This window comes from Lepidochelys kempii, chromosome 16 (genome assembly GCF_965140265.1).
Source record: "Lepidochelys kempii isolate rLepKem1 chromosome 16, rLepKem1.hap2, whole genome shotgun sequence".
In the NCBI taxonomy this organism is placed as follows: domain Eukaryota; kingdom Metazoa; phylum Chordata; order Testudines; family Cheloniidae; genus Lepidochelys; species Lepidochelys kempii.
This window is the reverse complement of record NC_133271.1, coordinates 25,425,406-25,440,462: the sequence shown is the minus strand read 5'-3', so window position 1 is coordinate 25,440,462 and position 15,057 is coordinate 25,425,406. Positions and strand designations below refer to the sequence as shown.

At 44.8% G+C, this 15,057-nt stretch overlaps 1 protein-coding gene across 4 annotated transcripts in view; it reads right to left on the bottom strand.

Moving 5' to 3' along the window:
* Window positions 1-777: 777 nt before the first annotated feature.
* MRRF (mitochondrial ribosome recycling factor) overlaps window positions 778-15,057 on the bottom strand; it is a 19,886-nt gene continuing 5,606 nt past the window's right edge. For 3 of the 4 annotated variants that reach the window (XM_073314102.1, XM_073314101.1, XM_073314103.1), the window contains exons 5-7: window positions 12,064-12,155; window positions 5,237-5,396; window positions 778-2,732 (exon numbers count right to left, since the gene is read on the bottom strand). In XM_073314102.1, the coding sequence (XP_073170203.1) occupies window positions 2,655-2,732; window positions 5,237-5,396; window positions 12,064-12,155 (330 nt within the window). In that variant the 3' untranslated portion in view covers window positions 778-2,654. Of the gene's footprint in view, window positions 2,733-5,236; window positions 5,397-7,150; window positions 7,249-12,063; window positions 12,156-15,057 lie in introns of those variants that run through there. The other variant, XR_012155238.1, reaches the window with a different exon arrangement.

Genomic DNA, 15,057 nt, shown 5'->3' with positions numbered 1-15,057 from the left:
CATGCCTAGCCTGTCTGGCATTGTTTGGTGTTATGGGTTTAGTTAATGAGGTGGAGCCAGATGCTATGGTAACGGGGCTGGTACATCTGTAAATGTTCCAGGGAATTTCTCCACCTAATAAGAAAAGGAGCACTTGTGGCACCTTAGAGACTAACCAATTTATTTGAGCATAAGCTTTCGTGAGCTACAGCTCACGATGAAGTGAGCTGTAGCTCACGAAAACTTATGCTCAAATAAATTGGTTAATCTCTTAAGGTGCCACAAGTGCTCCTTTTCTTTTTGCGAATACAGACTAACACGGCTGTTACTCTGAAACCTCTCCACCTAATGGCTCCCAGAAACAACAGGCACTGTCTGGAGCTCCATCAACGGCTTTGGGAGGTATGTGGCGGGCAGCAGCAGGAGCCCATGACCAACCCCCACAATGCCTTTCTCTCCCCACAGGTTTCCTCTAAGCATGACAGTAGATGAGGTGTGCACAGCCAGCCCTGGAATAGGTGAGAGTCGTTGGAATGTCAGGCCGGGTTCGGTCGTGCTGCAATTAGTGGAAGTGCTTCTGAACTCTCATGTCTGCTCCACATAAAGGTGGATCTAGGAGCACGGGCATTGTTCCCCACAGTCACCTTTATGTAGGTACGAGGGGAGCTCTTCTGTTGGTGCAGCCCAGCAGCCTTGGTGACGGGTTAAAAAAAACCCCCAAACCAAAAAACTATTTGATAAATGTCAAAAGAAATAAAGTAATCAGCTGAAAGCAATTTGCTGAGCCGTGTAACCGCCTTGGGCTTACCATTTTCCTTTATTCATTTATCATGATAGACGCTTTCGGCCAAAATACACAAAGCAGAGAAATTGTTGACATGTGGGGCCCAAGTATAGAAAATCTTTCATTCCAGCCCCCGCCCCCTGCTCTGTGGACAAAATAACTTTCTTTTTTTTTTTTTTTTGGTTGTTTATTTAAAGACTACAGAGAACTCGGCGCTGCTCAGAACCAAACGGCCTTTGGAGCAGGGTTACTCCATAATTCATCATTTCCTCTGTTTATGAAGATAAACTGTGTTCTTGGGACGTACCTGCCGATAATGAGGGGCAGGAAGCTGCTACAAAGCATCCAGCATTTAGAGCAAGTTCTGCTCCCCCCATGCCTCAAACCGTGCACATGATTCCCATTGGAAACTGAGACCCTGCAGTCAGAGTGGGGGCCGGAATGTGGCTTTCAGGAGGCGTCTAGCACGGTGCTTTCGAGTTCTCGTTAGGTGAGCTTAGTGCTGGCCAAAGCTGCTGGATTGACAGCTTGGGAGTTTCAAATCTTCTCTGTATCCATGAAACTGCTACAGCCTGGGGAACCGAAATACCATCCTCCCTGCCCCACCCCTCCCAGCGTGCCTCTCTCTACACCTCAACGGGTACAGAGTCATCCAGTCTCCTTGGCTTCTCTGCTAAGGGTGCCAACAGACGTGAGGCTCACTGCACTGTTCCCCCGCAACCTACCCCTGACGTGCACACTGGTCCATTGCGGACTGGCCTGAGCCCATCAACGTGCGTCACACAAGCCATCGAGCTTTGTGGTTTTGCTAGACGTAACTGCAGCCTCATTCAGCCACTAAGAGATTTGGGCTGCTCTGCCAGGTGTGTGCAACCCGTCCAACACATCGAGCTGGGAGCCTTTGCGTAAACAGGGGCCAGGCCACAGGTGAACGAAACGTAAACTCTCCTGCAAAGGGAAGGGGATGGAGTGACAGGGAACTGCCTGGTCTGGATTTTAACGTCTCCTTTTGATTTTATTTTAGCTGAAAACAAACGACCTGGTTCACAGCAGGGCAATGAACATGTGGGTTTCCCTTAATCGCTTCCCTTTCTTCCCCCAGCATTATGGTTAGGGGCAGCTGGAACCCAAAGGAGCCTGGGAAGGCTCCAGGTAGAGCCTTCAGAATTGTGAGGTACATGGGGCCTTCTCTGAAAGGAGGATCCTGCGAGACCAACCTTCTGCTCAGTGTGGCTGGACTCTAGCTAGTGAAAGCCGTGGTTTTTGAGCACTCCTGTTCCGCTGGGACAAATCTATGCAGTGCCCTTGTCCAATGCATGAGTTTCAGCCAAGCCCCTGGGGGAAACACCTGCAGAATGGCAGGCTTTAGGGCTGGGTGGCCCTGCTTGCTGCTATTGACTTTAAGGCCCTGTCTGTATCCAGTAGCAACACTGATACAACACAGAGCAATTGACCCTAGTGTAGACAGGCTCTAAGTGGGAATTTCATGGTAGGAAGTGTAAGAAAGAGATCTGCAAAGGGGACAAACATGCATTAATCTGACAACCCCACCCCTCAGTGCTTTAATGCCAGTGGCAGAGAGAAGCTGCTGCCATGGTGAAGGCTGACAACTAAGAGCCATTGCGCCCAGTATTCCTCAGTTCCTCTTAACCTTATTTTATCCAAATTCAGTTGTCATTGTTTGAATCAATGAAATACAGACTAGATTCACCCACCCCCAACAATGATTATGGGCCAATCCCCTGAGTAATCACAGCATAACTCTGTTCATGAGGTACGACCCAGTCCGTCCTGCCAGTCACACTAAGCTGCTACGACCAAGCATGGAGCATTTGGTCTGTGGTTCTCTGCAGGCCATAGTCACTGCTGACTGTGTCTGTCCAAGCTGCACTCAGCCGAGGAGCTCCTTGGTCTTCCCTGCCAGGAGCTTGTCCATCTCTGCTGCAGTGTCATCTGTCATTTGCTGGATCTGTAGCAACATAACATGGCCTTGAGTTAGATCCTTGTAAAGATGGGACACAGGCAATTCCTAACACAAAGCCCAAGCTCCAAAGCAAGCCAGCAGGCTAAATTCCGTTCTCGGTGTATATCCAGTCACTCCTCTGAGGTCAGTGGAATGTTCTTGTTCTTGGAGTAACTGAGACTAGAAGCCAACTGACTGTATGTGGAAGATCACAAATACATTTCACAAGCTGTCAAAACCCCGACAGATGCATCTTCCCACCAACACAATAACAGGTGCACGAGGAATGGTCTGAGCACACATGTCTTGGAAACGGGATCTCCTGATTTCTAATCCTAGCTCTGACACTATTTCCTGCTGCAGCCTTGGGCAAGTCACTTCTCTGTGCCTCCATTTCCCCAGCTGTAAAATGATAGCACCTCTTCACAGCACAGGCGTGTTGTAATTAATGTTTGGTAAAGGGCACAGAAATGGAACTCAGCACGGGCGTTCTCAGTGGTATAGTTATGGCTGATTGGGTTTGAGCATTGCCACGCGGTATGTCGAGTGACCTGTCTGACTCCTCCATCAGCATCCAGTTCTCCTTTAGCCAGATCCCGTCAGTGGCTGACTCTCCCACACCCACACACACCCAACATTTAACCTACTCTCCGTACAATCCCTGCCGGTCTCTGAAAGGCTCCTAGTGAAAAGCTCTTGGCTGAGACTGATCAGTTGCTCTGCCAAGTCCTTATTTAATAGACCTAACGTGGTGGGACAGTCTGTCGGTGAAACTGGAGGCCACCAGATGTCAGAGCCAGAACGTAAAGGACTCATCTCCTTACTCGTCGTAGCCTTCCTGCTGTTGTAATGAATTGCACAGCAGCAGCCGCAGTCTGCTAGTAGAAGCTTTTGCTTTTATTTGCAAATCGAGTACCAGACTGATTTACTCCCCTCTGTCATGGGGAACGCAGCACTATTCCAAAAGCCCAACCTGGTGCTCCAGAATCATGGTAATAAGAGTGGAGACAGGCCAAAATTTCAAAGGAACCTCCTAAATTGTGGTGGCCAGAGTTGTGCATGCACCTATTTGGGTGCAAAAGCCATGTGTAAGTGTGCGATGGGAATTTGCATGTGCAATACAGGCAGAGGTGACTATTGGGCACATACCATCGCTATTTGTGTGCAAATTTAGGTTCTGCCTGCTCCAATCTTACAGGGCCTATGTAGAAGGGTCTAATATCAATTTGGTCCCCAGTTTCCTAGGATTCCAGGTACGTGGGAGGTGAGCTTGCCTCATGTTGAAAATCCCTGGCACAAGCAAAATCTGAGCTGAGACACTGACCCCACAAATACAAGAAGCCATCTGACTGCTCTGGAAGAGCTCCTCTTTTTGCTTGCACAAACTTTTATGCCAGGAAGTGTTTATCAAAGGTGTCCACAGCACCAGCTTTTGGGCACACTGACACATTCAGAAGATAATTCCTGTTTAACACCAAAACATCCCCATCACGGCAACAGCTAATGCTACTATGGCTTTGTCTATCCCATGAGCTAGGGCTGGGATTCCACGTGCTCTCACGGAACCAGTGCGAGTAGAGATAGCAGAGTAAATGTAATAGCTCAGCCGTGCTTCCAGTACCACTGCCCGTGTTACCACGACTGCACTGCTGTTTATTCTCGCGCTAGCCCAAGCAGGAAAATCCCACCCCTAGCTCATAGTGTAGACGAAGCTAAAGTTAACTTCTACCAGCAGCGAGCATGCAAAGGAGTGCTCTCTGCTATATTCCTAGGGTTTACTGCTAACAAATAATATCTTGCAGTTAGAGGCCTTTATTCAGCAGGGTACTTAGGCATGTGCCTAATCTTAAGCATGAGTAACTGACTTCAGTGAGACTGCCCATCTGCTTAAAGTTAGGTATGTGCTTTAGTATCTTGCTGAATCTAGCCACAAAGCCATAGCATAGTGCAAGGTTACTAATGTTTGATTAGTGTTAATTTCATTGCAGTCAATGGAGCATTGTCGACTCCCACCAGCTGATGATCTGGCCCTATGTGCTTGCAAAGTCTATGTGCACTTACGGCATTGCATAAATGATGGTGATAAAACTGCCAGTGAAGATTCAAGCAGCAGGGCTGGACTCTGGCCACCCTGCTGGCCTGCGTATTTGGCACATGCTGCTACAGTAGGCTTGTCAGGCTACTGAAGGTTTGTGGGAACCTTTACTACCCTCCCCCCTTCAATTTGCACAGGTTCATGCCCCAAAGTTGACTCTAAGTTTCAGGTTTGAACAAAGCCAAAATCGCTCTGCGGAAGGCAGAGAGAGCAGCAGTTATGACTTATTTAAAAAAAAAACACAAAAAAGGGCCAGGCCCACCTCAGCCCCCCCTCAAACCCAGCTCCTAACAAGTGTTTCCTGAAATCTGCGTTTTTGTTACCAAAGTCTAGCACAGCTGGATCTTCTCCCTCATGGCCCTGTCCCAAGGGAGTCAGGAAACATATGCAACGCACTGCTGGGGAGAAAAAATACCTGCTTTTCTACCAGCTTAATGGTGTCTTCAGACACTGTGCTCTTGGCCTTCTTCACTTGGTTCACAGCGTTACTCCGGACCTTTCGCAAAGAGTCCTTACCCTTGTTCGTAAGCTGTTTGGCGAGTTTAGCCAGGCTTTCACGGTGTTCTCTTGTTACCCTAATCAGGGAGAAGTAAAGGGCGTTAGGCGTAGCATGTAACTGATCTGTTCATTGTGATATTATGTGTGTGCAGGATAAACTGGCAAGCTGAGGAAGTACAATCCACTGATCCTGTCCACACTGGCCTCTTTCAAACAGTTCCTCCTGGGTCTGGGACCGACACCTTTCAAACTAAGTCATGTAAGTCTCAGGACTGGAGTGGAAGGCAACAAGCATGGCAGTAGCTTAGGGATTTGGATCAGATCTTATTACGTTTATGGTTTTCTGTGCAGTGCCTGAAAACCATGCTGAAATGTTTAGGCTTTTCTTTTTTGTGCTGCCAAGGCATCTGCAAGAGTGAAGAGGGAATATCAACCTCAAAACTTGAGATGCTGAGCTGAAAAGTTTAATCCTGCTGTAAAGCTGTGAAGGGGCAGGAGGAAACCCCTTAACCTCTCCTTGCAACTGGAATAGTCTGAAAACTATATCTGGGAGTTATACAGCTTACAGGGTGAATCTCTTTATTCAGCCATTTTCCAGTTCTTCACGAGCATGCGGGAACCAGACTGGTATTTCCACTGTGATCGTATTTAACACGCTGTTTGAGAAGAGACCAATATTGCAAAATTTTCTAAAATAATGATTTCAATTTATTTGTATCCAACTCTAGCAGACTGAGGTTTCAAACCAGACTTGTAATTCAGACACTCAGCTCCTCACAGTGGGTCAGGAGCTGCAGACAAACACAGGGAAAACTCCCATGATTCCCCAGTTGCTTCAGTTTCTAGATCAGAAAGGAGAGGCATCTAGGATCCTGAGCATAAGAACGGGGCACTGGAGCTGCAGAGACCCTGTCACCCTCAGAGGCCCTGGTCAAGTCATTTAATCTCTTGATACCTCACTCTCCCAGTGTGGAAAATGGGGCTCTGACAGCACCTATTGTGAGGATTAATTATTTAGTAAATGTTTTCAAAGTGACTTGAAGATGAAAAGCCTGTTGCAAGTGCTACATATCATTAGCAAGAGAATGCCTGTCTGCTAGTGGGAGATATTGCAGAATAAACATTTCACAGGAGTATTTAGAAATTGACTGCAACAGACTAGGTCACTGCAACATTAAAGACAAGGCTCTTCCTGCGCGGAAATCAGGAAATGGGGAGTTAGGGTTCCCATAGCAATGTTAGCTCTGCCTCTTTGCGGGTATTAATTACAAAGAGTCTTTCATTACCCGAGCAGTTTCTGAACCCTTTCCTAGCTCACTCACAGCCTGATAAGCCACATTCCCTTTGGTTTCTTCGCTCCACAGCCAAGTTGCTCAAGGCAGATGTTTGCAGAGGCCCTGACCAATCACAGGCTCATTCATTTATTTCCAGAGCTGATTATTAAATTATTATTAGGAATGAATTTAGTGTCTGTAAAAAGTGCAGCATTTAACAGACCCACAGACCGTAGTCCAGGACAGATCCGCTTCACGACTGCACTGCTCTGTTAACGTGCTGCAGCTGAGGTCTGGAGGCAGGCAGTTTGCCTCCCTAGCCCTTTGTTTCCTCTGCTGAGCTGTGGCCACGGGAAGAGTGACTGTGCCCATAAGTCTGGTGATGGAGATGCCTGGATGAAGGTGACCAGTTTATTTCACACAGGGCAAACATCTGTCATCTTAGACCTGAGCCTGCATTTGAGCCATTGACCTAGGAGGGAGAAACTATGAATCAGAACACCAATCCTTTCAGGGCTTCTCTTCTGAAAGTTATGAACCAGAAAACAGCCACATACCAAAACAGCACAGTCTGTTCATAAGAACGGCCATATGGGTCTGATCAATGTCCATCTAGTCCAAGATCCTGTCCTCCAACAGTGGCCAATGCCAGGTGCTTCAGAGGGAATGAACAGAACAGGGCAATTATCAAGTGATCCATCCTCGGTTGTTCAGTCCCAGCTTCTTGCAGTTGGAGGTTTAGGGACACCTAGAGTCTGCGGTTGCATCCCTGACCATCTTAGCTAATAGCCATTAATGGACCTCTTCTCCATTAATTTATCTAGTTATACTGTTCAGAAATAGGGGTAAAAGAGGTCAGATTCCCAGACAGTGTTTCAGGGGAGCATCTCTGTCTGCTACTCTGGACATTGGAAATTTCTACATGACTCTTTTCACTTACTTCCCTGCTAGGCAGAGGGTGTGTTGGTCTGTGGCTAGAGCTCCCCACGTGCGGTAGATCCAGTTTGTGATTTGCTGCTCACCTCCCCACATGTGTAAATGTTTTGTGGATTGTGCTGAGGGTATCACTCAGCTGCTCAGGGCTGCTGAACCTTTAAGGAAATGTTTGTTTATGCAGTGCTGCCAGATTTCCTATGCTGCTTGGCACAGGGTCACACATCTCCTTGTCTGTCTTTATTAATGCCCATTTCTGTTTAACAATGTGTAGTGACATAGAGCTTTCTTTGTGGGTTTTACATTCCACTGAGATTATATATAGGTTCTGAGCTCCTACCACCAATAATGCTACAAAAACGTCTATTTCTTTCAGGCAGCCGCTGCTCCTGCTAAGGAATTCATCAATGCGAGGCTGCTGGTTTCAAAGGCCATCCATTCCCTTGAACGTGGCGATTCTGGCACCAGATCTGCTAACCTCACAGGTGATCTGGGCACATTTCGTTTTGGATGTAGGAACTGTTGTCCCTATCTCCTCTTTAAAGGGAACTGCTGTAAGAGAAGCCTGAGATGTCTAATCAGAAGTGACGAAAAGGGGCAAGGTGCTTGCCCCTTCTCCGCCTCCCTTTCACACCAGCCCATAGAACTGGCTCTGTGCTGGGGCGTGGACACTCCCCACCCTTGGAACTCCAGGAGGCTCCTACTGGGGTGGTGCCGCTTCACATCACCCCCAACATAGAGCTGCGAGCAGATAACCAGGGCCGAACCCTCGCTATTTAAACCCAATATTTTTAAAAGTGTGCAGGGCTCAGATTGCTAGTGATGTCTCCTCTTTGTTTCTTTCAGTCAGTTGCCAGTTATCCAAACACGGCCACATCTCGATGCTCTCTTATGAGCCTGGGGCACATGCACAAACACAGAGGGAAAACAATGCGGGCCACTTCTGGTCTCTGCTGAAAGACGTTTACATTGGTAAGAATGGTTTTGTATCATAAATTATAGGAATTTCCTGTGAGTGAGAGGGATCAGATAGAGGTACACAGGCGCAACTGGATACTCTGCTTGTATGATTTGAGATACATGTTGAAAGTTAATGTGCAAGATGAATTACCCAGTACTAGGTGAGAATGACATATTTTTGTTATGATGAAAGAATTGGAGTACAAGGTTCCAAAACACTTTGTTTTTTCAAATGACATTTCATGAGCCTGTTTGCCCCATACTGGGGACTGTGGGTACTTCTTAAATAAAAGAATTAAAGCAGAGTCACTGAACTTTCAAATGACTCACTGGACTTTCAGTCAAGTGTGTGTAAAAATATTACTAATTTATAAACAACATCCAGTCTCTCACAATAGATCTAAAAAGAGATGGCTGTAGCCAGGAGGCAATACCACAAAGGGCACAACGTCAGGTCAGATTTGGCTGAGAAATCAAACTGATAGAAATTTTCTCAAGTTTTATTTTTTAAACTGGAACAGAAACTTTTTTTAATACAAATAAACATTGCCCATGCAGTGTTTGCGACACAAACACTGAAGCAGGTTTGTGCCCAAGGCCCTAAAAGGGAAATTGACATGAAAGTGAAAGTAGACAAAAATAAAGGTGACTAGTCTCTATTTGTTGTCTAAGCTGAGGGAAATGCAAAAACAAAACAAATAGAATAGACAGAGAAAAGTAAATTAGATTGTGAAATTTTTCCATTATAATAATCGCAGGCTGTGATCATGCAACTGGATCGATGTGGATGCAAATTTGACCACATGTATCTGGTTGCTGGATCAGGACAGAAATTACCTGTGTTATCAACACCACCTGACATTTGACAGTACAATAGTTGGATTTTTTTTAAAAATGATTTGTAGTCCAATAACGTCACTTTAAAGGGACACTGTCAAACATGATCAATCACATTTCTGTGTGGAAAGTATTGGATTTACTGGAAGTACAAAAAACACCTAAAATAACACTTTCTGAAGAAAGATAAAAGGAAAACATCTCGGGTTTTTTACTATGCACATTTGACATCACTTTTGCATAGTCAATTTCACTGATTCTCTTGACTTGTCAGTGAGTTTTTCCTTTGTAAATATCAGGAAGCAGAAAAAAAATTATAAAAACTTAAAGAATTTAAAAAAATCCAGGGCATACTATTTAAAAAGGTACCTTTATCAAAAACTGGATTTTTTTATAAGTAATTGTTTTGAAACTAATCAAGTTAACACTGTCCCTTTTTAAAGGCTAGTCGAACCTGTTAATATTTAGTCTTGTCACAAGAGAACACGTGGGAAGCGTGAATCTGAACTTATGTGGCAACCTGCTGGTCATCTGTCCTCAGTCAGAACTGAGACTGAGAGAGAGAGAGACTATGTTCTGTTAAACTGGGACTCCCTGACCTGCCAAACACCCAGGAAAAATGAAACTAGGAATGACAGCAGTGATACCCCAGAGGGGACGATGAAATAAGCCGGACAGATTTCCTAGTGCTGACCGTATGGGTAGACAGGCAACATGACTGGAACTCCGCCTCATCTGCAGCACCACAAAAGAAAGTGACAGAACATACACACTTGTTTGACAACACTTTTTTGTTTTTAAAGGATTTACTGATTTCTGGATTTCTTCTCCCCTGTAATTCATATTCACTGAGTGCCCATTAACAATACTGTGTGGCAACCCAAGATCCTAGGCAATTATGAAGATAATAGTGCCCTCCTCTTCCGTCCTGCCACTCCTTAGGAAACAGGGAAGGGGAGAGAGCATATGAAAGAAAGAAAACCAGCAAATGGAATGAAAATTCCACTCAGCTTCCCTCAAAGCAACAGACAACAGCAATTAGAGACTTCTCTGATTGAAATACTTGAAACGTAATGTAATTTCTTTAAGCAGATCTGTAATACAAGCAAACTTTAATTTGTCTATTCTTATCCAAAGTCACCTACTTGGAAATATACATAATATATGGTAAGACTCTATCAGGGGCCCTTATGCAAGTTGTTCCAGACCATTCTCAGAGATGCGGGCCCTAATTCACTGGGCTTGGAATGCCAATTGTCTGTATTTTTGCAACGTTTATGTCTATCTTAGGTACCTATCTGGCCCTCATTCCATAGGACAGTAGTGCCTCACAATCTTTAATTTATAATCCTCACTGCACTCTTGTAAGGCAGGACACGGCTGTTATCCCCATTGTACAGATGAGGACACAGAGAGGCTAAAGGACTTGCCCAAGGTCCCAGGAAGTTTGTGGCAGAGCAGAAATTTGAACCCAGGTCTCCCAAGTACTAGGTTAGTGCCCTAACCACGTGTCTAGATCTGTGGATAAGCATTTATGGAAGTCAGAATGAATAAAAATAAAGCCATGCTCTGATTGGCCTGTTGGGGTTTTTTTTGTGGTGTAATCTGCATAATTAAATTCCTAATAAAACGGAGATACATCACAAATCTTCAGAGCATCCTGATGGGCTGAGGCTGTAACATACACTGATGTCTGCCCCTCCCAGCATCAGCTCTTCTGTGACTGTGGACTTCAGTGGGAGATGGATCAGACCCTAATTCATCTCAAGTACACAACAGATATCTGCCCATAACTATGACAGACATTTTGCCAGAAGCTGGGAATGGGCGACAGGGGATGGATCACTTGATGATTACCTGTTCTGTTCATTCCCTCTGGGGCACCTGGCATTGGCCACTGTCCGCAGACAGGATGCTGAGCTAGGTGGACCTTTGATCTGACCCAGTATGGCTGTTCTTATGTTCTGCACTCCAGTACATTGGTTTGTATCCAGAAGTGAATGGACTTACTCTGGATTCGTACTGCTATAAATACAGGAACTGTTTCAGGCACCACTGTAATGCAGCTGCCTCTGGGGTAGAACTTGACAGCTGTTTAACAGCTGTACAGCAATCCTGCATAGCAGTTAAATGGAAATAGTGAAAGAAGCAGAAAATTACAAGTTCCCTGCTTGGCCATCACTCCCTCCTGCCACTCCTTTGGTGGCTGGATGACGGTTCATCTCCATGTTACTGATTCATCATTGCATCAGTGTGGTTATATGCTGGCGTAACTCCAGCTATTTACAGAAAGGCAGTGGTGAATCAGGCCTTGAACGGGGTACTCAATTCAGCTCTCTTAGGAGAGTTTGACTTTAAGGTGCCTGGCCATTGCCTCTGATGCCTTGTTAAATGCAGCAGCCATCCACTGCCCAACTCCCTTCTGCGCAGGGGGGAAACTGGAAAACAGTGAGGCAGAGCCCCATGTATCAAAAGAATGGATACTGCAATGCTGGAGAATTCGCAGGAACCACTGGCTTGACACTTGGAAGAGGTTCCATCAGATATTTCTTAAAGGCTTGGGTTTTTTTAAATCCCAGATGTAGCAATACGCAAAGCGACTGTGTCAAGACCTTACAGTAACCATGCATTCTTATCCTCCGGAGAATATGCACCAGGATCACAAATGAAATCCACTGCAGCCCATTACATCATCTCACATAACCATGAATTTAGACAGACAGTCATTATAATTACTTACTTAGGAACTGGCACCCGAATTATTATCCCATCTACTTCCGGGTTCAGGTTCATTCCACTCTCCCTTATAGCCTTGATAGCTGCAGCTGTACTCTGTAAACCAGATCAAAAGGTAAAAGGAATTAGTAAATAATTATTACCAGATGCCAGAACTCTGTTGATAGCTGGCAATCCATCTCACCAGAACATGGAAACATTTAGTTCTGTTACCAGTACGATCAGGAAGTTACATTGGTGCAGAGTGCTTTGATCAAATGGAATTGCAAACTACGTCCATTCTTGGTACCAGAGTATTAGGGAGTGGGGAGGGGGAGAAAGCAACAACAAAAGAAAACAGTTTTGCTTCTTTGAAACTATTTGAATGCTTTGAGGCAATGCAGATCAAAACCACAATAAATCCCCATAGGAGAGCCTGGACTGGGGAAAAGGGAGATGAAAGATTCTCTGCCTTTAAAAATTCTAGTTGAATGTTTTACACTAGAAATTGCACAGTGCCAATTTAGAAAAGTTACTAATTTAACTCATGCGGCACTACAATCAAGTTGGGTTAAATCCAGACATTAGTTTGTGGCTGAGGAATGCAACCAGTGCTTTTACAACCAGGCTCAGTTGTATTTATTTAAGTGTCTCATAATTTATTATTTACTTATTATAACTCTTTCCCCGGTGGCTGCTGCATGCCAGCATAATGTGGCAATGCCAGCAATCCAGTACTTCGTTGAAGGCAAGGTACCTGTACACAGGACAGCGCTGGAAAGTCACTTGGCCCAACACAACAGGTATGCTTGGTAAACAGTGAAGTGATCCAAACCTATCCAACAGCTTCCATGTCACATATTATTGGAGTAAAGACAAACAGGGTTACAATGTTACCTAAAGGAACCGGGCTGATGGGGATGAATCCAGTCGTCTTCAACGGTTCAACGCCAGAGATGAATTTGGTACACAGGGCTTGACAATCTATTTAGACCCTGATTCAGCAGAGTACTTAAGCATTTAAGTGCTGTGGATTCACTGACCTGTTTGCGTTGTTTTACAGCATCTATTTGGTACTTGTATTGTCTCAAATGCAAAATAAAGTCAAGTCAAAAGAGCACGAGAGAAAAACACTGAGAATGGACCCAAGCATTCAGGTGCTTGAAGCTAAGCATGTGCTTAAATGCTCTGCTGAATCAGGGCTTTAGACACGATATTTAATAGCCATCTCCCATATTAAAATTCACCTGTAAGAGAACTTCTTGAGGGACCCACTATAATGTTAGAGGGAGCTGCCCTGCTTCATCAGAGCACAGATCCCTTTCTACACAAGTTAGTCTCAAATGCATACATCTTTTGCTTCATTTTATCTCTGTATGATCCATGAAAGACAAACCTGCCTCTTTAACAAAAATTATCCCTTCCAAATGCAAGGTTTGGTTACAATCCTCTCTATCCCATGAGATGTGGTGTGGCATCTTGGAAAGCACGTAATCAGTTCTTGTTTAGTACAGCATTTGGAGATCTGATGTTTCGGGAAGGATGCAAAGAGTGTGCATCATATTCAGAAACAGCAAGCATTAACCGGCCCATTTGAAAGCAACCTCGATCAATCCCAAACTGAACTTTTGTTGGGTTCCACTGTTGAGTGATTTCTGATCAAATAGTCAAACACTGTGGTCACGTTATAGTTAAAATGTCATTTTATCAGACACTCTGGTAGCAAATTTCCATCATGCCCTGTCCATTTATTTCATTCTTTAACATGGGCAATAACAGAAGAAAACTAGCCTAGGGTTTTTTCCCAACAGTATTAAGTTTCCTTAAAGTAGCGCTGCTGTTTCTGCTCTTCTTTTCGTACCATTAACTTTAGCTGCAGACTGCTACAATAGCTGGACAGCTACGGCATGCACCATTCCTCTGCCCAGGCACTCCCGGGCACTGCGTTGCACGTGCATGCAAACGAGCATTGTGTCAATGTGGTGTAAAACACAATTGCGAGCATTTACGTGGACTTAAAAGTTAAGAAATGCTAAAGACATTGAGAACAGAGAAAACCTCTAGTGGATTAGCTCAGCATTTTAAAGCCATAAACATGTGATGTTATAAACCAGTGTCTGGGCTATGGGAAGGAAACGCTCAGTTAAAGCAATATTGTTTAACATATACATTGGCTGAGACAGAGGAAGGGGAAAAATACTACAACATTACCCCCACCCTGTTCCAGCAAATGAACTGTTCCTGTTAGAAAAACAAAAAACTCACAAAACATCTAATTGTTTTTTCTAAACCTTGCACATGACTAAGGCAAACGGGGTTTGGCCCGGGGGTCCATTTCCACTGTGCTTTTCTCTCACATGCTCTTTTGACATAATGTTATTGGGGGAAGTGATAGCTCAGTGGTTTTAGCATTGGCCTGCTAAACACAGGGTTGTGAGTTCAATCCTCAAGGGGGCCATTTAGGGATCCAGGCCAAAAATTGGGAATTGGTCCTGCTTTGAGCAGGGGGTTGGACTAGATGACCTCCTGAGGTCCCTTCCAACCCTGATATTCTATGAATGTTTATTCTTTGTTTGATACAATGCAAGGGTGAGACAGATGCTGTAAACAACACATCCAGGTCAATACGTGCATGAAGTTATCTAGGCATTAACCTATCCTCATACATCCAAGCAGTAGCCCCAGGTTATTTCCGTCAAAGAGATTACATAACTACCTCAGCTAGAGAAGTATAGAGCTGGTGGTCAAGGGTTAAGTGACAGGTTTCAGAGTAGCAGCTGTGTTAGTCTGTATTTGCAAAAAGAAAAGGAGGACTTGTGGCACCTTAGAGACTACCAAATTTATCTGAACATAAGCTTTCGTAAGCTACAGCTCACTTTATCGGAAGTGGTACCTGGTTTGGGGAATAACTAGATTTGGGGTGATGATACAGAGAACCATATTCCATTTCTAAGCATTTGGTTCAAAGCCATTCTCACTTCCTCACTGTGGATGGGCTGAGTCCCACAATGACTTATTC